This window comes from Ambystoma mexicanum, chromosome 4q (assembly GCF_040938575.1).
Source record: "Ambystoma mexicanum isolate Mex_15411 chromosome 4q, UKY_AmexF1_1, whole genome shotgun sequence".
NCBI lineage: Eukaryota > Metazoa > Chordata > Amphibia > Caudata > Ambystomatidae > Ambystoma > Ambystoma mexicanum.
Genome location: NC_090928.1, coordinates 446,488,958 through 446,515,492, shown reverse-complemented (window position 1 = coordinate 446,515,492; position 26,535 = coordinate 446,488,958). Strand labels below are relative to the sequence as shown.

At 41.7% G+C, this 26,535-nt stretch overlaps 1 protein-coding gene across 4 annotated transcripts in view; it reads left to right on the top strand.

Moving 5' to 3' along the window:
* Positions 1-26,535, top strand: part of SANBR (SANT and BTB domain regulator of CSR) — a 1,021,507-nt gene that overhangs the window by 522,737 nt on the left and 472,235 nt on the right. The window contains exon 14 of one of the 4 annotated variants that reach the window (XM_069608019.1): positions 13,867-14,385. The exons of the other annotated variants lie outside the window; for them this stretch is intronic. Within the exon in view, the coding sequence (XP_069464120.1) occupies positions 13,867-14,046 (180 nt within the window). The 3' untranslated portion in view covers positions 14,047-14,385. Of the gene's footprint in view, positions 1-13,866; positions 14,386-26,535 lie in introns of those variants that run through there. 4 annotated transcript variants of the gene reach the window in all.

Sequence of the window (26,535 nt, the reverse complement as noted above, 5' to 3'; positions counted from 1 at the left end):
TTGGGTGTGGCGGTTATTTACCAATCATGGGAATGGTCCTAAGGCTCGTGCGAACCATGTTACCTGCAATGAGTGCAAAATGATACTCAGTCGCGGGAAGCACGGTAACTACAGCTTTGTGACCACTACTATGAAGCGACACCTGAGGTAATTTCACTCTGGGGCTATTCGCAGGGTTGTACCTTGCGAAGAAAGTAGCAGGTTGATTTCCTCTACTTCATCCTCTGTTTCTGATCCTGTCACCACAAGGACCACCTCTGTGGGACAGCGTCTTTCTCAAGCTGCCTCACAGGCCATACAGAATGCTGATGACCCTTACCTTTCGAGGGTCACAGTTGTATGTATGTACTGTGACACAGTACTCTGCAGGGGTGAGCGACTTCGGAGTGCTTTTGAGACTATCGTCTCAGAGCACGAGAAGACCTGCTCACTACCCAAATAAAACCCACTCTACATCTTCCTCTCTCAGCTCGCCCTTTCTTATCCCTGTGGTTGGTTTCCCCCCCTTTACCCTCCTCTCCTAGTGTGTCGTGTCTGAAAAACCAAAAAAAATACAAAATTACAAAAATAAAAAAAAATAAGGCTCTTTTCAGAGCCGCCTTTCCCAGTTAAAAAATGGAAGTGAAAATAAATGAAGCAGGGCTCTTTGTATTTTTTAGAAGTCTGTGGACAGTTCGCGAACATTAAAAAAATTGGGTTACTACTCCATCACAAACATTGTAATTTTTTCTGGAAAGAAGTGGTGGCTCTGAAAAGAGCCTTTGGGTGGTGTTTGTAAGTCAAAAATTGTAAATGCTTAACATCTACTTCAAAATCGTTGTTGTAATTCCAAAAGAGGTCGCAATGCATTTTGTACATTTCTCAGAAAAATCTGATTGCCAGCATAAGTAAGATGGACTCCATCTCTGCGAAAAATGTATGTACTACAAAACATAATATTTTCATTGTGAAAAGAAGACATGCCAAAATCTCTTAGAAAGCCACAAACAGCCTTATTAACATTGGGCCTTGCTTTTTCCATTTGTGGACCAAATGCAGAAGAACGAAGCCACATTTGTCTCTGCGCAATCCGTGAAAATATCACTTGAGAATTAGGAAACATGTCCATAACCTTCCTCAGTCCTTCTTTCATAGCAAATTGCAAAAAAATTCCAGTCACATGCCCTAAACTGTTCCCTCCACAATGAATTACAATTATGTCTGGATGTTGCTCTGTCTCCAAAGTAGCACAGAGAGGTAGCAAATCCAACCACTTCATTCCACGTACTCCATGCCAGTGTACTTCCACATGTGGGAATCCAAGATCTACAGCTACTCCACAGCTTTCTGCATGTACCTTCAACCAATGTATCCACGAATCTCCTAAAATCCAAACAATCTGTTTTCTGAAACACACAGCCATAGCTATCTTTTGTTCTCTCAGCAAAAAGAGTATCTCAGAAAATCTCTCCTGGCACAACACACCCACCAAACTTTCCTGACCAATCCCTTTCAGTGCTTATTCTCATTTGCATGACTTCTGAACCCAAAAATCCCTGGATGTAACTCCCGATGTCCGGGAACTACCGCCATGTTCGCGGACATATCGTAACATGAACAGCCCTTCTACCATTTCCACTACACTCTCTCTGCCATTCCCTCATTGGTTGTACCTCAAAAATCACATGACCATGCACCAATCACATTCAAGACCTCTACATCTAACTGCATCATCATAGATCAGCACTGCAAATGTACTCTGAATCTCTCTGAGTACAAGTGTCATATCATTGGCAAGCAGCATCTACCACAAATACTGTACAAGTCTTCAAGATTTCTACTTGCAGCTCCATGCATATCCATATGCATGAACACAAACTTCAGGTATGCATATTTTCTGTATAGTAGATGACATAGCTTTCAACCATTTTTGTTTTACAGGAGGTTGAAATCACCCGATTTTGTTTTTGGCGGGTGAGACGCTCATTGGAATGAATGGGCGTGCAGGAGGCTTGGCGGGTGAGTCTGCCCTTTACAAGGCGTGTGACACCCGCCAAAAGCGTGTGAGTTGAGAGCTATGGTAGATGAACACATTTTCAAACAGACTTTTACCTTGTAAAATCTGTAAAATGAATTTACTGTACTTTTTTCAATTTCCTAAAATCAACTATCACTTATACACCTTTATACTTTTTACTTTCTTTATACACACACACTCAAATCATGTTAAACTAACATTTTTTAAATGAAATATATAGACTACATATATTCAAAAAAATTGCATGCAAACACAATCTATGTTTAAACCTTTATAAAAATACTTATACAATTTCATATTTTTTGTTTTTGTTTATTTATTTACTTAATTACTTTAAACTAGACATGACATTGAGGCGCTATTACCTAGAACAGTTTACTTACAGAAATAGTGGTATTCACTAATATATTATAAATTTCACAAGACATAGTAAAGATATTTTATTTTTGCTACAGTTAGTCATTCAATACAATTTGTTCATTAAGAACATATCATATGTACTGAACTGATGCAATGTATCTTATGTAAATAAATTAGTTTAATGGTTTTACAGAAGGCACTGAGGATTTCAATTAAAAAAATCAATATCTAAATTAAAAACAGTGCTATATACAAACAAAGTTACTAATTTGAAGCTTTTACAGTTGCAGTGAAGACCAGTTTCCTGAAAAGAAGCAGCCGAATTCGAAGAAGAAGGAAAAACTAAGAAGTTACCTGTTTAAAAAAAAAAGTAAGTAAAATATCACCATAATATTTATATTATTAATCAAATATACTATAACATTAATACCAGCTATGTTGGTTTCTTAAAATAGAGATTTTGTACCATTTTGTCCAAAAATGTCCATGTCGTAAACAGCGTATTACAACCAGAATGGCCCACAAATTTCTATTTTTGGACACACAAATTAGCCAACTGAACCACTACAATTTTCATATTATAGAACAAACAACTGTTTTAATTGTATACATTAGATTTACTATTTGTACTTTTCCACACCACTAGCTTACTTTTTTTTGTCATCTGAACCCCAGTTTAGTGACAGATAAATTCAAGAATACCTATCCCTACTAGTTTTAGTTCCCAATGCACAATCACACACCATTACATACATCTTTATCATCTTAATCAAACACTCATGCACACAGCACACATACATTCCAGAACACCCCAACCCATATCTTTTTTATTTTTTTCAACAGACCCTAAAGAATGCCTACCAAAAGACAACTCCAAAGAAAGCAACGCAAAATTAGAGCAAATGTAAATAAAGGTGTCCAACATAAGCATCCATCTCTAGCAGAATTTGTAAAAAAAAGTTGAAACAAAACAGCTAATACAATCATTTAGTGAAACACAAGAAGTTTCAAGTACAACAACTTTGCTTCCTTTATCAAAATGTAAAACAAACCAAAAAACAATTAACAGAAAATCAGCTATCAGTACAGATAAAACTACTTCTTCAAATTTTGATATAGTGCAAAGTAAGCATACCAAGAAAAGTATTTTAGCCAAAATATACCGTCACAAAGTCCTTCAAAATCTTATAAAAACAGGAGAGAAATCAGGTTCAAAGCTTAAAACCTATCGTAGGAAATTAATCTTAGAAGCATTGATGGACAGTGCAATTCTTCTCAAAAGAAATTTATTTATTTTATTGTTAAACAAAATGAAACCACTAACAAAACTAATAACTAAATTACAAAAAAGACTTCTCAATAAGCGAAATGTCAACAGAAAGAACTTCTTAAGTATCTGCGGAGGTGAATGGAATCACACTACGAGCACAGAACCATATTTTAATGAAGAAGCATACAAACAAAAGCAAACAAATACAATTGCCATAAATAGCAGTGGTCGAGGTTATGAAAAAGTGAATAATACCATAATGGAACAAGAAGTACTCCTTACAAAAATATGCCCTGAAAACTTAGAATTACCCCTCCATTCAACTGAATCAGAACGTCTAGTGTACAAATGGCCATGCACGTCAATGTGTAACATTCCCAAACAATGTTTCAAATCTTTACACCAATTCCTCAATAAATATGTAAAAAGCAAAGACAAAATCAAAATTAAATTACTGCAAAATATAGATACCTGTCCAGTCCGCAAGTACATAGGACTACAAGGACATTCATTGGCCTCCATTACAGGACCTACTTGTAAAGCCACTTTCCATGATATCAAAAGGATATCAGCACATCATTCAACTATAAGAAATCTAGTCTATAAACTGTACTATGCTAAAAGTCCTGCTTTAGCACTAGCAAAGTTAAATAACATCCTTCTACTTGGTACAGCAAAAGACCTACTCGAAGAAATTCACTATATCCAGAAAAAATATTTTGGAAGTGAAAGCCATTTACAGAATGAAATAGCTTTAAACCAATTAAGCAACAATTCTACACATGGCAACCTTTTGCTAAACACATACAAAAAAGAAATACTAAAATTTAAAAGTACATCAGCTGAAGTACCAAACCATGTATGTGTATGTTTCCGTAGAATTTTTTATAAAAGTAACACAAAAACTGTGGACCTATCATACAAAATAGAAGACAATGAACATTCTAAATGGTTTGAATTAGCTCTCTACCTTCTAGCAGAAAACAAATATGAAATAACTGAGCTCTTAATACTTTGCAGTTATTGCACTACAAAACTTGACAACAACCAAACTCCTTCACGTTCTATTACAAATAATTTGGAATTATACCCAGTACCAAAACCTCTACTACAACTTAATTTATATGAGAGCATCATAATTCAAACAGTACACCCATTTCAAGCAATAATACGCCTTCAACCAAAAACAGCAAAATTACCTCTCTCTGAATTGGTAAAAGGCATTTGTGGAAAAGTAGTTTAATTACCAGTAAATCTAAAAGAAAATGTGCATACTCTAGGAGTGCAACGTCCAATGCAGCAATCTTTAATTATATTAGTAAATGGAGTACCTACAAAAGACAAAAAAATATGGCAACAGCTGGTAGATTTATATAAAGTTAGACAAGCCTTCCAATATTTTAAAGAGAATAATGAATATTACGAAGAAATTAATATTGAAGAAAACTTGAAAGATACAACTGAAATAATTCAAGAAACACAAGAAGCTGGTCAATTTGAGCTACTAGATCCTGCTACAATATCAAATACTTTAGACCATTATACAATTCATCCTTTGCACTGTAATGACACCGTACAAGATGTACTAGAAACTTACCAAATGCGTCAAACAAAAGGATCGCCAATCAGTATATGGGAAAAAAAGTATAGAAGCACGTGCTTTTCCTCTACTCTTTCCTACTGGCAAAGGAGGAAGGTATGATGATAGACCTATTCAAATATCAGCTTCAGAATACCGCTCATTACGGATGTATTCTGAAGATCCCAGATTTAGACAAAATGTGGAATACATATTCCACCTACTCTTTGAAAGTGAACTAGCAACTTTATGTTACGGAGTTGCACACATATTAAAATCAGGATCACACTTTCAAAATATGACAGCTACACAATTATTAGAGAAAGTGCAACAAAAGGATGAGGTTTTACAATCAAATATTACAAATCTATTAGCAAATATGCGTGGTACTAAAGAGTACTGGTTTCGACGTCATGGAGATGTACGTTGTATGATCAGAAACCTTGGCCCACCCACTTGGTTTGTTACATTAAGTTGTGCAGCATATGCATGGGAAGATTTACATGATTTCCTACGCATATTAAATAAAAACAAAACAAACATAGATATTCTAACACCTGGAGAACTTTGTTCTTTGGATCCTGTTAATGTTTCAAGATATTGTCACCATCGCTTCATTGCTATGCTACATTTTATTTGTAATAAAACTGTTCCTCCCCTTGGAGAAGTGAAACACTTCTTTTGGAGAAAAGAATACCAAGCCAGAGGAGCACCACATATCCACATGCTTTTATGGATTAAAGATGCTCCTAAATTTGGTTAAGACAGTGATGCCACTGTTTTACAGTTTATTGAAAAATATGTCACTTGTGAAATTCCATCAGAAGCCACAAATAGTGATCTTCGTGCACAAATTTTACAATTTCAAAGACACAAATGTGGAAAATATTGTCGTCGCAAATACAAAAACAAAGGCAAATACTACACCAAATGCCGATTTGGTTTCCCTAGACCAGTTACAAATACAGGTCAAGCAAACAACCTCATGTCTTCAGCTAGACATACTGTTAAAGGAAAGTCACCTAAAAATACATATTACATAAAAAGAAAGAAGAAGAAAAATATATCAATGATTATAATGCAATCATTGCCCACTTATGGAATGCAAACATAGATGTGCAGTACATTGCAGACCATTCTACTGCAGTTGCACGATATGTCACAGCATATTTAACTAAAGCAGAAAAGACAGAGCTCCAAGACCTCTGGAATGACCTGTCATCAGATAAAACAGTATCTCAGAAATTATACAGCTTGGGCATAAAAATGCTCACCCATAGAGAATGTGGATCTTATTAAGCAGCTGATCGTTTAACTGGTACTTCATTGTATGGTAAATCTGAAAATATAGTATGGCTAAGTCTTGGTCCAGCTAAATCTAGAAAAAGAGTTCTAAAATCATGAAGATATAGAAACAATAGCCAAACATGATCCCAACAGCCAAGACATTTTAAAAAACAATTTATTGGACACATACTACCCAAACAGAAGTAATACTTTGGAAAACATGTGTCGATACCAAATAGCCCAAAACTACACATACAAAAATAATATGAAACCCGATGAAAAAAAAGGTAAATATAGAGTGACAGACTGTGAAGGCAGCTTAGTTAAACTCACTAAACCAAATTTAATTAATCATATCAAATTGTCATTGAAGACTCCTCAACATAAAGAAGTATATTACATGTCCCTGCTACAACTCTTCAAACCATGGAGAAAAGAAGAACAATTACTAGATAACTATGACACAGTACAAAACAATGTTGCACAATGAACAGCAACTTGAAGAAGAACTCCAAACCCAACTAGATAAGGATACTCCTGACAGTAGTCAACCTTCTGTAACAGGAAGCCAAGAACCACTGGGAGAACCACTAATAACAAATGAGGCAGAATTAGCTATGATAGAAGTAGAAAACGCCATGTGTCAGTATGAAGATAAGGAAGACTTAACTATACTACAATCAAAACTAAACAATGAGCAAAGTCGCATTTTTCAAGAAGTAACAAAACAAATTGCACATGGTGTAAAACATGAAAATAAAGAATGTTCCTGCCATAATTATAAACCTATACTACTGTACGTCAGTGGTGAAGCTGGTTCTGGCAAAACATTCCTAATCAAAATCATTAGTAAGTTCCTTCAACAATTGACAAACAATAAACTGTCAGCTGTTGTCACTGCCCCCACAGGTTTAGCTGCCTACAACATAGGTGGTGTTACATTACACCGATTACTACTATTACCAGTAGAACACCAGAACAAATTAGACTATTACAAACTTTCTGCAGAAGCTGCAATGGAATTACGCAGAGTATTGAAACAAATGAAAATGCTACTAATAGATGAAGTGAGCATGGTCTCCAACCTGATGTTAGCTTTGATTCACCTCAGATTACAAGAAGTACTCAAAACAGACTATGAAGAGCTCTTTGCAGGAAAACACATTATTGTTTTTGGAGATCTGCTTCAATTAACACCAGTAAAAGGTGAACCTATTTTTAAAACATTAGGGCACAAACTCTGCCGTAAAACTGTTGGCAGCATTGGAAATGTCAACCTTTGGCAACATTTCCAATACAGAGAATTAACAGAAAACATGCGCCAATCTGCAGATCTAACTTATGCCAACATTTTAAAAAGTTTGAGAGTTGGTATACTTTCTAAAGAAGCAGAAGCAACATTGAAAACCCGGCACATTAATGCACTTTATGGCGATAATGCATGTGCTACAGATGTTATGGAACAATTAGCCCACAAAAATGTCAATTGTATGGCCTTAATGCCAACTCTTTCAAGCTGTTTCAAATTCAATGAAATCATGCTAAGTAAAGAAATGCAACCAATAATGGAAATTAGCGCCACAGACAAACCTAGATGTACATGGTATGACACTACCCATGTGTGACCAAGCCACAACAAGACTAAATAATTTAGAAAAATCAATCTCAAACACAGCAGACTTAGAAAAGATGTTAAAATTATCCTTAAATTGCAGAGTAATGCTTAAACGTAACCTTGACGTGGACCAAGGACTAGTTAATGGAGTACTGGGTACAGTTGTTGGCTTTCAAACATACCCACGTGACAACAAAATTCAGTTTGTCAATATACTCTTTGACAAACTTTCAGAAGTAAAACGGATAGGACACTCAACAGCTAGATTCCTTCTCTTCAAAGATATGTATGTACGCAGAGAACAATTTTCTCTAACTCTTGCATACGCAGTCACAATTCATAAATCACAAGGTCTTACCCTAGACAAAGCAATGATAGATATTGGTAGCACAGTCTTTAAAGAAGGCATGAGCTACATAGCACTATCACGCTTACGTACACTTGACGGTCTATTTCTAATCAACTTTGATGCAAGTAAAGTAAACGCTGATATTCCTTGCATTTTAGAATATAATAGACTTCGCTCACTATACACTCACCATCTAAACACATAGTCTGTTCCACAAAAGCTAAAACTTTGTAAAAGAAAACTAAATCAAACAGAAATGCAACAGGACGTCACTGCAAATCCTCCAAAGAGTAAAAGAAACTAATACTTCATCAAGTACCACAAACAAAAAAAATCAATTAGAGAAAGTAAACCAGGTACTTCTTTAAAGAAGGAAGACAAACTCCAAAAAAGCAGTTAGATACAGAACTACCTGGACCATTTAAATTCTCAAATATAGTTGGTGTAAGTTGCTATGCAAATGTAGCAATGAATATTCTATTTTAATTACCACCAATTGTTGACAACATTTACTCACACAGTACAGACCCATTGTGTTTGCAAATGTTAGTACTTCACAGAAATGCAGCAAACAATCCTGACAACACATATAGTGTTTTTGGAATAAGATGACAATTGGACTACTGTGCTGGAATGGTGAAATTCACTATAAACTCACGGGAAGATCCACAAGAATTTCTAATGTACTTACTACAAGTACTGGAAAACAAAAACATACCTATAAATGAAATCTTTCAGATTTCATACATGTGGAAACATACATGCACTCTCTGCAACAATGTGACACAAGAAGAAATCCCAAATGAACGCTTCATATATATATCAATACCAAATTGTGAATCCATTCCATTTCAGCAACTTGTACAAAATGCAAACCATCGTAGATTATGCTCTACCTGCAATTCAGATAATCGCTCCACGTTAGTAATACAAACACATAGTAAATACGTAATACTAATGCTTCTACGTTACAATGCAGATGGTACCAAAAACAACTGCAAGCTGACTGGATTCACACATGCTCAAATATCACTTGGTAAGAAAACCTTCACAACAATAGGTATAATCTACCACGCAGGAGCCACAACCAATTCAGGGCACTGCACTGCATACATAAAAAAGAAATATGGATGGTTCGAATGTAATGATAGTACCATTACTCTAAAGCAGAGATTACCAGCAAATCTTACAAACGCTTATTTGATGTTCTTAAAACCAAAATTTGATAAATAAACTGTATTTAAACCTTTAAGTAAATTTGTATTACAAAAATATAAACTGTTAGAATACTCCAAAAGCTATCTAACTGCTCAAGGATTCTACAACAACTAATCAGATAAATGAATACCACTAAATTAGACTAAAAAATACACAGTTAGAATACGCCAATTGGTATCTAACTGTCCCAAAATTTAACAATATCCAAATAGATAAATCAAAACCACTAAAATATATTAAAAAAATAGACAGTTAGAATATGCCAATTGGTATCTAACTGTCCCAAAATTTAACAATATCCAAATAGATAAATCAAAACCACTAAAATATATTAAAAAAATAGACAGTTAGAATACGCCAATTGGTATCTAACTGTCCCAAAACTTAACAATATCCAAATAGGTAAATCAAAACCACTAAAATATATTAAAAAAATAGACAGTTAGAATATGCCAATTGGTATCTAACTGCTCCAAAATTTTATAATATCAAAACAAATGAAGAATCTGTTACTGCTCCAAAAAAAATACAACAAAGCAAAGTATAAAGCATTAGCCAGAAACAACAAGTGAACACTGAAAACAAACAAACAAATAAACTGTAGCATAACAGAAAAAGGGTTTTTTTTTAATCCAACATGGATTTTTTTTTCTCCCAATGATTTTAGCAACAAATACAGAAACTGAGCAAATTGCACAGTACTCTGATTTGTACTCTACTAAATATGAGGGTCGAAAAAAAATAAAAGTATATTAATAAGTCATTACAAAATACTAATACTAACATCCTATTTTCTTTTATCACAGAAATGAAGAAGAAAAACATGGACTCCCATTACTAGACCAAACAGTAAGTATACAATAATAAGGACTACCATAGCAGCATATCACATCTATAGTATCTAATACCTTTGTTCCTTATACATTTGTTTTTCACCCAAAGTTATAAGCAAATATGAATGTGATATGCTGCGGTGGTTGTTGCCAGGGCATAGAGTCTTGGGTGCATGGACAAATGGCCATGCACCCAAGACTCTATGCCCTGGCAACAACCACCGCAGCATATCACATCCATAGAGTCAAACATTTCAACTATGATCTATGGGAAACTTTTAATGTCCGCGAACAATGTGAGTGTTCTTAGAACACTTTGAACTTGCCAGTGAACAATACGGACACCGTTTTCAGGACACCCCCTACGAACATTTCAGAACAACGCGATAGTTCTTACAACACTTTCAACTTAACAACGAACAATACGGACAGCGTCCTAAGGACACCCCCTACGAACATTCCAGGACACCGGGAGTGTTCTTAGTAGTGTCTTCAGAACACCACCATCTTGTTTATTTGCAAACATTTCAGGACACCGCAAGTGTTCTTAGGACACATTCAACTTGACAAAGAACAATACGGACAGCGTCCTCAGGACACCCCCTACGAACACTCCCCGGACACCGGGAGTGTTCTTAGAAGCGTCTTCAGAACACCACCATCTTGTTTATTTGCGAACATTTCAGGACACCGCGAGTGTTCTTAGGACACATTCAACTTGACAGAGAACAATACGAACAGCGTCCTCAGGACACCCCCTATGAACACTCCCCGGACACAGCGAGTGTTCTTAGAAGCCTCTTCAGAACACCACCATCTTGTTTATTTGCGAACATTTCAGTACCCCGCGAGTGTTCTTAGGACACATTCAACTTGACAGAGAACAATACGGACAGCGTCCTCAGGACACCCCCTACGAACACTCCCCGGACACCGCGAGTGTTCTTAGAAGCGTCTTCAGAACACCCCCATTTTGTTTATTTGCGAACATTTCAGGACACCGTGAGTGTTCTTAGAACACATTCAACTTGACAGAGAACAATACGGACAGCGTCCTCAGAACAACCCCTACAAACATTTCAGGACACCGGGAGTGTTCTCAAAAACGTCTTCAGAACACCCCCATTTTGTTTATTTGCGAACATTGCAGGACACCGCGCGTGTTCTTAGAACACATTCAACTTGACAGAGAACAATACGGACAGCGTCCTCAGGACACCACCTACGAACACTCCCCGGACACTGCGAGTGTTCTTAGAACAGTTTCACTTTGCTTGCGAACAAAACTGACACATATTGACTCCTTAGAACACCCCCTAGTCAGTTTATTTAGAACATTTCAGAACACCCGTGATGGCCGCAAACAAATCGAACACAAAAAGAACATCTAACACATAAAAAACACAACTTTCATCCTATCTGATACACTCCCACCCTCCCCAAACACTCCTACACACCAACACACTCTACAAAATACACATTTTGAACAAAGTTTCACTGCGCTGTCCGGGGACATCCGCAAATCCAATATGGCGGGCGCTACCGAAAAATCTGACGCGCTTCACGCTCCACGCCGTCCAATCAGCGAACACTTTGCATGTCCGTGACGATTGGCCAATCAGGACACTTTCCGCGGAGCGAACAGGGAAGTGTATCCGCAAACCGAACACAGATATCACGAATTTTTTTTTACCTACTTTTTGGTCATTTTAAAAAAAAAAAATACTGGACGGATTTTCACCAAATTTGCAAAAGCACGCTTTCGGGACCAAGCCGCTGCTCCTGGTCCAAATTTGGTGGAAATCCGTCCAGCGGTTTGGGCTGTATGCGCGAGCAAAATTCTTTTCCCATTCACTCTATGGAGAGTGAGTATAATGTATATAAATATGAGCATATAGAGGGAAGGTAGAGTAATAAAAATAAAACTATGAGAAAGTGCTGATAACCATAATGATTATCTTCATGCACAGAAAGGATTGCTCTCTTTCAAGCCTGTATTTTCCGCTATGTACATGTTTCATATGATGTGACAGGACCCTAAGTCTACAAATATAGTACCTTTTCAATTTTTACTTCCTGACTGTTACTGAAGAAAACTATGTGGCTTCGATATGTCAGTAAAGGATAAAAAGGGAGAGCCAGCCATGTGATGTCATCAGTTATGTCATCAATGACATTTGTGATGTCATCTTTGATGTCCTGGGTGTTAGTGTTAGCAGTGCACGGTGGCGCCAGTTATGGTTGCTTATGTTACCATAACTGGCGAATTTCAGGAGTTTTTCGGTTTTACTTTGAGCCATAATGTCCCTTTAACAAAGTTTTTTCACTGAATTTCATAGGTTTTTAATAGCGCAACTTAACCATAACGTCCCTTTAACAAAGTTTTTTTAATATCACGCAAACAATATACAAACATGGCATGCAAAAACCAACTTCTACAGATGGCTTTACACAGAATGTTGCAAAGTAAGAATTTATGCTCGTTCACAGTGAAGGTCAGCTGCTTCCATTTTTTTCTCGGGCCCCGGAGAGGCTCACGAAGCAGACTATAAGGTTTTATTGTGTTTTGACCTTGACAGACAGAGATTGTGATGAAAGACTTCTCTTGAAGGAGTGTTGCTAAAACGTAAGAGAAGATAAAGATGAAATTTCTGAAACGTAACCACTTTTACATATTATATCACTATACGAAAGATCGTTGGCACACGCGGAGTCGTATTTTGGGACTGCACCACACCTAGACAATGGAAATTGCAATTGTACTGTAAGTAACCCTTTAGATTACTTTATACCAAATATAATTACAATAGCGTAGCATTAAAGACCGCTCAAGTTGAACTTGTTCGTTGAAAGTGGCATAATGTTTTCTACCGCGCACTATCACCGCCAAATTGATCCCCTGTCGTTTAGAGGGCTCTGAAAAAGGCAGACGATACAGGGTGGGTTAATAGAAATAATTTAACCGGTCTATAGGCGGTCAAGCGCTCTACTCGCTGTGCCACTTCACTGTAGCCTGTCAAGTGGCACAGCGAGTACAGCGCTCGCTTTGACATCCGTGCACAGCTTGCTAACGCAAGTTTGAATCCCGGCAAGGCGAAACTCAGCCTTTCATCCTTCCGTGGTCGATAAATGAGCACCACACACCGTGATTAATAATAAGCACTGCTTACATACCTCACGGTTCTTAGCGCTATATAAATGGAAAAATATTATTATTTTATTATTAACATACTTTGTTGCACTATCTTCGATAGCAAATAGTTTCACGCTCTAATAAATAAAATGATGATTTTTAATGAAGATCGGCTGGTGAGACTAATTTATGTTTTTTAAAACAGGTACGTGGCCCCATTTTGTCTATGTCACGATTTACAGACTCCAGCGGATGGGGTCTTCAACTGCCAGGTGCAAGTCCAAATATGCAACTTCATGACCCTCACCATTTTATGGGACAATCGCCAAGGACCAATATGCCCTTTCGCAGTACTAGCGGCTACAAACAACATACCAACCAATAGGGTGGTCTAATGGCTCGTTGTTGGAGCAACCTTCCGATTATCAGAGCGACCATTTACTGCTTTTATCATAAACCAACAGCCTATCTACCGCAAAGGAACAACGCGTGGCTCCAAATAAACTTTTGCTGATTGACAGCAGAGACAATAGCAAATCGCTGAATATTCACTAAACATTTCATGTGAAATAAATGTACTTTACCAAATGTACAATCCTGCTGTTTACTTTTAAACCACAGTTTCATATTCCGAATTGTGGCGTTGTAAGCTGATCTAACACTCTCTGTACCGCAAAGGAACATCGCGTGTCTCAACATGAACTTTTGTGGATCGACAACAAAGACAAATGCAAATTGCTGAATATTCTCTAAACATTTGAAGTCAAATAAATGTACTTTACAACATTTACAATCTTGCTCTTTGCTTTTAAATCACAGTTTCATATTCCGAATTGTGGCGCGCTGTGTTGTGACATAATGTGTGTTGTCTTCCGGGTTCTGTATAAAGTCGCAAAGTACTGGAGACGACTGGGCGCGTTTCATTACGCACCCTGTAACGTCACAGAGAAAGGCGGGGAATATGAATGCTTTGATAATATCAGGCTTAGGGGCGGGAGATATGATTTAGTGTTGCAAAAGCAAGTCAGCCAGGTCAATAGCGCCAGTCATAGGATTATCACATAATATCGGCGCACACCAGCCGGATTTATCGTTTCTTTAGTGGACAAAAAGTCGGTTGACGCCCCTAGGAAATTGTACTATTAGCGAACAAAAGGAGTCCTCTTAAAACACTTTCACCCTGACAACGAACAATACAAACAACGTTCTCAGAACACCCCCATTTTGTGTAATTGCAACCATTTCGGGACACTGCGAGTGTTCTTAGAACACATTCAACTAGACAGATTACAATACGGACAGCGTCCTGAGGACACCCCCAGTTTGTGTATTTACGAATAAATAAGTACACCGCGAGTGTTCATAGCTCATTTTTACCTTCCTTGCGAACAAAAATGACACATACTCCGTCCTCTAAACACCCCACCATTTAGTTTATTTACAAAATGTCAGAACAGCCGTGTTCTCCGCGGACAAATCGAACGCAACAAAAAGGTCTAGCACATGAAAAAACAAAACATTGAACCTATCTCATACTCCCCAACCCTCCCCAAACACTCTTACACACCAACACACGGCACTAAATACAATTTTTTATCCACGTTTCACTGCGCTGTATGTGGTCGACTGCGAATACAAGATGGCGGGTGCCACAGAAATTCTGACGCGCTCCACGCCCCTCACCGTCCAATCAGCGAACACGTTGCATGTCCGCGGACATGACGCAAGCCCATGGGCCAATCGGGGTGCTGTCCGCGGAGCGAACAGGGAAGTCCGTCCGCGAAGCGAACGCAGATATCACTAATTTTTTTGCCTTACATTTTGATCATTTTTTAAAAAACTACTGGACAGATTTACACCAAATTTACAAAAGCACGCTTTTGGGACCAGGCCGCCGCTCCTGCCGCAAATTTGGTGTAAATCCGTCCAGCGGTTCGGGCTGTAGCCGTGCGCACAGTTATTTCCCATTCAGTCTATGGGAAAAAAAAAGTTTTGGGACCCCCCCTATAACTTTTCCCCCCCTGGACGAATCCTCACCAAACTTTGCAAAAAAAATCAGTGACCCAACAACTTTTTTTGCAAAGTTTGGTGAGGATCCGTCCAGGTAGAGCGAAGTTATAAGCCGCCCAAAAAGTGCTCTTCCTATGGAAACAGCAACTTAACCATAACTACATGGCCACTACCGTGGCCATGTAATATATATATATATATATATATATATATATAGTTTCCTGGTGTGGGATTGAGTCTTTTGTTTCATCGAGGAAGGTTTACAGTTATTTTCCAACACAGCACCGCTACCCGGGTCACGCTGAGGATAATGATGCACTGCGGAAGGTGAAAGATACAGTGTTTGCTCTAACACTAGCTCATGTCCGACTGTTCGTGGGAACGGGCTTTCAGCGGATCTGCCAGGGAGCGGTGGCAACAGGGGCAGGCGAGGACTCTCTGAAGGTGGGGGCCGTGCTGCAGTGCACGGGGAATCATGTCTTAAAATGGCGTTCTGGCTTTCAAAATGGTTTCCAGGATCTAGCCTAATACAGTACGTTTGATCCATGTGTCGGCCAGTGGTCCACCCACCACCTGGGCCCTGGTGGCAGGGGGTCCCCTGACGAGTCATAGACATCACAAGGAGGGGACTGAAGGGGAGGGGGGTCTCTTTGACCTGTCCTCCCATACACATCCTATCCACTCTGAGCCACACGCATCAGCCCAATCGCTGCTCCTGACGCCTACATGCACGCCCTGCAGACCTGCACCTCCTGAGGTGCTAGGTATGCCTGTCGTCAGGCTGCTGACCCCATCCGCGAAGCCTGAATGACTTGTAAGGGCCCCAGTGCTAACTACCACACATACGCATCGACATTGCCCTCAGCAAGCGCCCACCGCTGCCCATATCATCCCCAAACCGCTGCCAAGTCCCAACTCCACCACCATCAGGAAGCTGGCTGCACCACAGCTCTCCCCCACCAGTGCAACCCTCTACCCTCCACTGTGCCGCCACCCACTCCCGGCCATACTCTACCTATGCTACCGCCCAAGCAGCCTAGGAATCACTTTCCCTCACCAGCCAACAACTTGAAACAAGGCCTCACACCCATCTGGCCTACCTCACCTGCACATATGCCACCCACGTTCTCCAGACCGAAACCACCCACGACTTCTCCCTGCACATATTCGCTTCAACTCAAACACATGCCACCCACACATCATGCTCCTCACCCCTAGACTAGCTATGCAGCACCAACTTATTGCCCCCTGAAGCCAATCCCAAAGTGCAACCACCACACAATGCTGCTCGTCCTAGACAAAGCATCTCCAGCATGCAACTATGCAACAACCACCCTCCCACCTTCAAGACCACCCTTGTTCCTCCTGGCATTACCAGCAGCACTAGGCTTCACCAGAACTCACAGCCCGGCCCTGTTTCACAGGCACCACCCGACCTGGCTGCACCCAGCTATACTGACCCTCAGCACACTTCATTCACTCAAACCACTGATAAGAGAAACTACCGCCTAAGGGATAGGATTGCAACCTCCCCCAGACCCAGAAATAAGCGGACCACCACTTTTAGAAACCAGAAACCGACTAAGCCCTCCACCCCGCAGAGAAGCCCCACTAAGACCTCTCATGGTTAGCAGTCTGTCCTTGTGCCCACCCCTCCACTAAAATGCACCCTTATCAATGCTGGGTCCATCACCGCACATGCCATAGACATCAACATCAACGACCTCATCCCCACATTAAACCTAGACATCTTAGCTATCTTGGAAATGTGGCTGCATGCTGTGCTGCATCTGGCCCCGCCCTGTTTATTGCCATCCCCCCTGGGTACACCATCCTGCGCCCTGACAGACCTAATGTCAGAGGTGGAGGTGTGGCACTCTTAGCTAAGGACACGCAACCCATTAGAAAACAGAACTCCTCCTCCTCCTGATAACTGCTACATCCTGTCCGCTAAACTGACTCTCTCTTACTCCCACCCCATTGTTCTTCACACCATCAGGCCCTCCAGGCCCAGCCCTGTCTTTCGAAGAGAACCTCCTTCACACTCTGGGTGCCTCCATCAAGCCCACCTCTAAATCAATCCTCCTGGGAGATCTCAACCTGGGCTACAACGACCCTGAAGACCCAGCAGCTACCTCATATCAGCAACCCCACTCATAACAAAGGTAGCATTGTAGACTGGCTTGCAGACCTCAACTGCCAGGTATCCATCCACTCCAACAGCCCTTGCCCGTGGGAGGACCACAACATAGTGCAGTTCTCCATTCTTCCAACAGGACGCACTACACCCGTTGTTTCTCCTCTACCCACTAACCGCACCCGTAGCTTCAGAAACCTCACCACGGAACATCTTGCTCACATGATCACTTCCCTACTTCCCCCACCCACCCTTTGCCAATGACCCTAACATACTGCCGCCTTGTATACATCAACTCTAAGCAGCTATTGATGCCATAGCCCCTCTCAAACCTTGCAAACTCAAGCCATCTGCTCATAGAAACTCCTGGTTCACCCCCTGGTTCACCCCAGAACTCCAAACACTCCGGTCCAATAAATGATTAGCAGAATCTAGAAGGAATAAAGAACCATCCACATCCAAGAAACCTCTGTTCACTACAGCAGCTAAATATTAAAAAAAGCCATCCTCTCTGCTAAATCTGCCACATACAATGACCGCATGGATAAGGCCAAATCCAACACCTGTGGGATTTTCAACATACTCGGGAGGATAGCTCAGGGGTATAGTCTCGGGAGGCTAGCTCAGGGGCAGCATGCTCGCCTTGGAAGCAAGACGACACAGAGCACCACAGGTTCGATCCCCGGGTCCGCACTTTGAAACCTCTGGGTATTAAGCATGTTATAAATGACCTATAATATCATACCCATGGAAATGAAAACACCCACCCCTCCTCCCCCAGTCACCATAATCTAAGACGAGGCGTGGTGCTCGAATAGTCAAAACGCCATGTTCACCAAAATCGACACACTGCTAAAAAGAAAATGGACAACACATTATCCCTGGTCGAACCCTTGCTAGCATTGCCAACTACCTCTCCCCCCTCCCACCAGCAGACCGAATGACCTCCCTATTTTCTACTTCACTACATCTCGGAAGACAAAGTCATAACCATCCTAAAAAGCCTTAAATCATCCCAATGTAGAGGTGACACCTGTCCTGCAAGCCTTATTGAAGACTGCTCCGACATACATGCAGCCATCATTACCTTATCAACGCATCCTTCTCCACACGCACAGTCCCTACTATGCTCAAGGAAGCTTGGGCTTCTCCCTCATCAAAAAACCCACACTGGATCCTGCTATCCTCACCAACTATTGCCCCATCACAACAGTCCCCTTCTTGCTGAAAATTTTGGATAGAGCAGCGTATCTGCAAAACCAAAGATATCTAGAAGCCAACCATATCCAGGATTCCGACAGGCCACGGGACAGAGTCTGCACTTCTGGATCTGAAGACCCAGATTGATGAAATCAGAGACAAAGGCAAGCCTGCCATGCTGCCTCTCCTCGACCTATCAGCAGTGTTCGACCTAGTAGAGCACGCAATCCTGAGCCGGCACCTATACTCCTCAGCTAACCTCTCTCCTAACGCCACTGCCTGGATCGCCTCCTTCCTAGGTGACAGGTCCATTAGAGTGTTCTCTGAGAACTCCAGTGCCCCCTCAGCACCAATCACCTGTCGAGTGCCGCAAGGATCATGTGTATCACCTACCTTGTATAACATAGTCACATTTCCACTATTTGCCCTTCTGGACTCTTTCAGTGTTTCTTATACAAACTATGTGGATGACACAGAAATCCTACTCCCACTGACAGAAGACTACCTTAAAGACACCTCTTCCCTCAACTCTGTGTATTCGACAATCCAGGCCTGGATGGCCACTCACCCTCTATGTCTGAATGACGAGAAGACGGAGATCCTCCTCATGGCCCCCCCATGGTGATCAAGAGGCTTGACCCCCACTACTCCACCTTCAACATTGACGGTATCCCAATCTCTGTTTCCCCATCTGTGAAAACCCTTGGGGTATATCTTGGCACTACCCTTTCCCTCTCACGGCATGCCAGCACCATTGCCTCCTCTGACGCCTACACTACCAAGCTAATCAATCCATCCGGACCCTTCCTATCGCCAGAGAGTTGCCTTACCACAGCCTGAGCAACCGTAGCTTCTCAGCTTGACTACTGCAATGCCCTTTTACAGACACTACAAACAACAACATTCGGAAATTGCAGGTGATTCAAAACAACGCAAATTCTCTTCAAAACTCTCTCCATCACACACAAATGCTTGTCCAAAGATGCCCCCTTATCTGTCCCAAAGATTTACCAAAGCAGCCTCCCGCAAACCCACCAGGGCTGCCTATGCCCATCGAGTCACCCAACCCAAATGTAAACGGGCCAAAGCAGGAGGCTTCATCTTCCCTGCCGTTGCAGCCAAGCAGTGGAACCTTCTCCCACCCTCCTTGCGAGCAGAACATTTGTACTGGGCATTCCGGAGAGCGTTAAAGAAATTGCTGTTCACCTAACTTCAGCAGACGATCACCACCCCAAGAACTGTCAATGCAATCACATTTGGCCTCATTACGAATGTGGTGGTCTGGGAACAAGGGTGCCGATAAGCTTACCGGCACCCTTGTTTCCGGACTGCCACACTGCGAGTCTGCCTGCAGGGGCCACAGCGCCCGACAGGTCTGACCCTGCCAGGCGCCTCGGCCTCGGTAGCCAGAGTCATCACGGAAGCACCGGCACTTCCGTCTCCCCACTCCCATGTAGTCCTATTGGACTGCACAGGAATGGGGAGTTACCGAATCTGCCCCCCGCCTTCCCGCTCCACCAGGACTTGGAATGTCCAGTGTTACGGGTACAGCAGCAACCCAGCGGTAGCACTGGCGGGTTACTGCTGTACTCGTAATGAGGCCAATTGTCTGTATATTATGCTTGTACTGCCTCGTAAGTAACTGGTCAGGTCATATCGCCTGGATGCCCTTGGGCTTTGTGCGCTTTATAAATGTAAAAATGTATAAATAAACAAATAAATACTCAGACCACTCGCCCATAATAATATAATTTTGCTGGGGAGCGATAGAGTGTGACCGATCTACATGGGTCTTCAAATTAGAGGTGCTGCGAGATTTGGTGTTCAAGATGGACAGAGGATGATATTCACAATTCTTTTGCGAATAATGTTAATAATACAGTTTCACGGTGCACACTATGGCAGGCCTTCAAAGTTTATATTGGAGGGATGTCCATATCCAGGGAATTTGGTGTACTTAAGACGATTAGCGAAGCTCTACAGCGGAGTCAAAGTAAGTTACAGGACCTGAAGAACCAATATGCCACCAACCCTAGTAAAGTCACATTAGCAGAAATACAATCCACTCTAAAACAGTTAAGGAGCACGCCAACAGGAAGGTGAGATACTTAGCTAAATCAACAGCTGCAAAATAAATGGGGAGGGAGATCGCCCACGCAGAACGCTGGCATGGTTGATAAATACAGAGAAAGGCCCACTGCAGGTTTCCTACATATTGGATAGCTAGGCTGTAACAAAATACACAGAGCAAGATATTAATTAGGTGTTTAGAGACTTCTACTGAGCCTTGTGTAGAGCAAGCATGGCCAACGATGAAGCAGATATTCATACTTTATTAGAGGAGGTCCCATTGTCTAGTTTATTGGACAATGCCCGATTACAAATTAGCGTCCTATTTACAAGTGACAAAATGATGCAGGTCATAAAAGAGCTCCCAAGAAATAAAGTGCTGGGCCCGACGGGCTAACGACAGAGTTCTATATGGAGTTTGGAGTGTTGTTGATTCCCTATCTGTTGAAGGTCTGGGAGGAACCTTTGAGAATGGGAACACTCCCAGAGTCATTTAGGGAGGCAGTAATTATTGTATTACTTAAACCGGGGAAACCTGATAATGAAGTGGGTCGTACCACCCGTTGTCATTAATGAACATTGACACGAAAATGTGTGCCAAATGTCTAAAGCTCTGAATATGTGTAGACTGTTCAATATCATGGCACAAATCTCCCCGAATGTCACTGCAGCAGCAATTGTAATGCTCGACGCACAAAAGGCCTTTCTCAAAAGGCTGCAGCTTGGAATACACTCCTCCAGCGAAGTGAGCCAAATGGGAAGCCTGCTGTCTTCAGTCTGGGGAATCGTAACTGCTCCGTTTCATCTGCTTTGGCTGTGTCATCTGCACATCAGTGCGTGCGGGCTGGGCCACTCAGCTGTGCAGCAGCACAGCAGTCTACACCATTGGGTCCTCCCCCTGCTGGCATTTGCTTAAAGGGCACAGTTGTCTGTTGCCAGGAAACCACTACTAACATCAAGAGGCCACGCCCACCTGCCTCGTTCTCGCTCACTCTCTCGCCGCGGCTTGGAATACCCACCTCCCGGCGAAGCCACGGCTAAATGAGGCAAAGTGAGACATACATAGCTGTCTGCAGCTGTCCGCTGCGTTTCTGCGGCTAATGACCGCGTAGGCATGTTGTGCCCCCCCTGCCTGCTCCTCCTAGTACCATCCCAGAAACCACTCCTTGTAGTCTGGACCATCACCAAGGTTCAGTAAATTATTTCCATGACTGTATCCATACCTAACCGTTCGCCTTCCAATATCTCTCAATCAGACTGTCGCTCTACTGACTCATGCATAAATCCTAATCTTATTTTTCCACAACATGTTGCACTTCCACTGCTATCGACCTTGGCCTATGGAATGCAAGGTCGCTCTGCAATAAGACCACAGCAGTTTTGGACCTTTTTCTACATTTTCATCTTCATTTGCTCTGTGTAACTGAAACTTGGATTCTTTCACATAACTCAACTGTAGTTGCTTCTCTTACTTTCTCTCTATTCTCCTTTTCCCATGTCCCTCGAGCCAATGGACGCGGTGGCAGCGTTGGCTTACTATATTGTCCTAACTGTTTATCTATTCCTGTGCCCTTACCGGAATAGTCTTCATTTGAATTTATGTATAAGATTTTCACTGCTCTTCACTCTATTTCCTTTCTCATTATTTATCGCCCACCTGGCCCTCTTGGGTCATTCTACAAGGATATTGACCACCTTCTTGGACACATTTTACCTACTCCTACACCTCTTGTCTTGCTTGGAGACTTTAATCTCCATCTTTCTTCTACTCATTTAGCATCCCCCTTTCTATCAATACTTGATTCACATTTACTTTCTCCACTTCCTACTCCTCCCACTCATACTTATGGCTCCACTCTCAACTTGATTTTTACTTTGTCATTTACTGTTTCCTCCATATCTGCTCTTCCTGTCTACTTATCTGATCATTCCCTACTTTTCGCTTCTTTGCTTCCACCTACTCCTTCTAGTACCACCAGTACCTCCTCAACTAATACTTTCGTTAGGCGTGACCTGCGCAACTTCAATTCCTCACTCTTCTATGATAACTGCACAAACTCTCTTCCATCTCTCTCACACGTTTCTACTCTCTCCTTGGACGAAGCAACGTCCACTATCTCCTCATCCCTTGCTTCTAGTCTTGATCAACTCTACCCTCTTTCTTCTTTTCAGCCCACTCGCAAACCTGCCCAACCCTGGATCTCTTCTCATCTCTTTTCTATGTGCTGTCTTGTTCGCAGCCTCCAAAGGCACTGGCGCAGACTCTGTTCTCCCGCTAACCACGATACCTATTTTTCTGATCATACCCTCTACGACAACTGTATTAAGAATGCTAAACGCACTTACTTCTCTGATCTTCTCCATAGCCAATCTACTCACCCTCGACGTCTTTTTCAAACTTTAACTCAGGCTTCTTTCTCCTCCTATACCTGATCCTTCCATTAACTCATCCCTATCAGCATTTGATCTTGCTAATCTCTTCTGAAGTTCACTGCTTACGTCAGGATATTCTATTGTCACCTTCTTATAACTTTCTTTGTTCCTGTATCGGATTCTGAGGTGGCTCTTCTCCTGGCCAAAGTTCACCCCACCGCTGCCCCCACTGACCCAGTTCCCTCTTTACTTATTCCTAAAATCTACCTGCTTTTGGTACCCTTTCTTAACTTTTTTTTAACATCTGTCTCCCACCTCTACTTTTCCTTCTGCTTTCAAACATGCAATTATCATTCCTATCCTAAAGAAACCTACAGCTAATCCCCTTCTTGTTTCATATTTTCGTCCTATATCTCTCTTACCTTTTCTATCTAAGCTTCTTGAGTGTCTTATTTATTCACAAATTTCAACATTTGTGTCTGGTCTATCTCTCCTTCCTCTACTCAGTCTGGCTTTCGTCCCCACCATTCCACTGAAACAGCCCTGACTTGCCTGCTTAACTCTCTTCTTACAGCTCGTTATTGTAAACACTCTTCTGTTCTTATTCTTCTTGACCTGTCTGCTGCTTTTGACATTGTGGATCACTCTTTGCTTCAGGATTCTCTCTCCTCCTTTGGTTTTCTTGGGTCTGTTCTATTGTGGTTTTCATCTTATCTATCCAACCATACTTTTGCTGTCTCCTGGGGTGGCAACACCTCTCCATCTTTTTCGCTCGATCATGGTGTTCTTCAAGGGTCAGTCCTTGGTCCTTTTCTATTCTCCTTATATCCTTATTTTCTTGCCCCTATTATTTAATCTTTTAAAGTATCGCACTCTCTCATCCTGCCTCTCTGCTATCAAATCCTGGATGACCTCTCATTTCCTCACTTTAAATGCCAGAAAGACTGAAGTCTTAGTCTTTCCCGCCAACACTCTCTTGTCACAGTCTCCTCCCTGTTCCATTTCTTTTCCTCCCTCCAGTCTCTCTATTTCTCCCACTGCCTGCAATCTTGGTCTTTATTTCGATTCTAATTTTTCCTTTGCCCATCATATCTCCCTTACATCGGGCACCTGTTGATTTCAACTCTACAGTATATGCAAAGTCCGCCCTTTTCAAACATGGATGTTCAAACATCCATCAGCAATTAAGCTTTCCTCGCGTCTTTCATAACATGCGTTGCCAATCTTCGTTCTTGCGCTCTTTATACAATGTTTCCGCTTGCAACCTTGACTCACCACAGACCGGTCTTGCATCGGTCTCCCCAACTCACCGGCTGTGTTGATCTCTCTGGCGCTACTTTGATCTTGGAGTCAAGGACGGTACCACAGCGGCTGCTGTTCCTCCTCGACTCGGTCAACCGTGCAGGAGGGCCCCGGGTATCTCCGACACACAATACAGGATTCTTCATTCTGGTTTCCTGTCTTTCCGTTTTTAAATCTGAAGAGTTTTGGAAAACAATGGTTTCTCTCCGGAAAGGTCAAGGGTATCTCCCTCCTTGCGCACCCTTCTTGGTTTGTCGTCTGTCTTCCATCTTTCAGCTGTGGTTGGAAAAATACTGTTCCCTTATGTGCTTTGCCTCACACAGAGTGTGCTCTTGTGCTCTGCCTTTTATCCGTGTGTGGAAGTTTAATGGAAGTCTGGTGGGAGCGGTTACCAACAATTCCCTGACCTTGCCTGACCATAGTAGTGGGACATGTCAGGTACAATGCTCAGGTGTGAGTCTTTCTCCCAGAGCGGGCTGTCTGTGTGAAAGTGTTTGTGAAGGGATAGGGGGGTGGGAGGGTAGAGTTCCTAAATATCCTACCGGGTAGGATGGGGTAAAGGTGTTACAGGGAGGAGGATACTGCGTCTCCCCATCAGGTGTCCCACTCCCCGAAGACCCCTCATCCAGGTGATCCTCCCGCACTGGTCCACCCCCAGGAACTGGATCCAAAAGCGATGGCCGTGTCCTGGCCACCTGGATGACAGATCTTTGAGGACTAGTGGGTGAGACACCTTCTAGTTTCTCACACAGCCTACTGCTGAATGCTCAACCTACTCGGATTAGTGCACGATCGAAATGGGAACATGATCTGTGGATCCAATTCCCAGATATCCAATGGAAGAAATGCTGTGCACTTACTAAAGAGGTGTCAATGTGTGCCCGGTACAGATGAATCCAGTTCAAACTATTTAATGAAGTTGCATTACACACCGTCGAAACTAGCAACATCTTCACCGGGCACATCTGATGGGTGTATGAAATGGGGTCGCTCCCCATTTGATAAAATTCACGTGTTTTGGAGTTGTCCTAGTGTTGCTTGTTTCTGGGAGAGTGTGGCTGCAACCCTTCATGAGATGTTGGACATTCCCCCTATACTAGCGCCTGTTAAGTACTTTTTGGGGAACAAAGGCAAAGTGTTGGTGGTAATTAGAAGACTTTTCAGTATAGCATGTAATGTAGCCACAAAATGTGTACTTCGTAATTGGAAGGCAGAGAGTGCCCCAACACATGCAGAGTGGTTGCGAGACCTGACATATACCTCAGAGAGGGAAGAAATGTATGTAGCCACAGTGGCTCTAAAGTGCAGACCAAAGGACATTTGGACTCCCTTACATAGCTATCTTGCATCTACTGGTCGATTCAGAACTGGGGAGCGCTGATGCAGTTTTCTGGAATGTTCTTATTAGTTGGTATCAGAATATTCCTTTGATGTGTACTATCAATGTCGATGTATATATAGGCTGAACATCCGTGCATCTTGGACCTTGATACAGAGCTTTTTGTTTGCCCTGTATTGTTTGCTCTAAACCTTAAATAAAGTTTATTTAAAAAAAAAAAGAAAATGTACCCTTACCTTGAGAGCCGATACGAGTGCTTTGGGATGGAGAATGCAGGCTATTTGCACAGGTTGTGCAATTGCCCCGGGGTGCTAGAATTTAGGGGTTATGTTTATGCCACACTGTCGGAAGTACTAAATGTACAGTTGGAAAGATCGCCTACTAGCACCCTGTTTGGTGTCTGGGACTTGGTCGTAGACAGGCATAAAAGTCAATTTATAAAT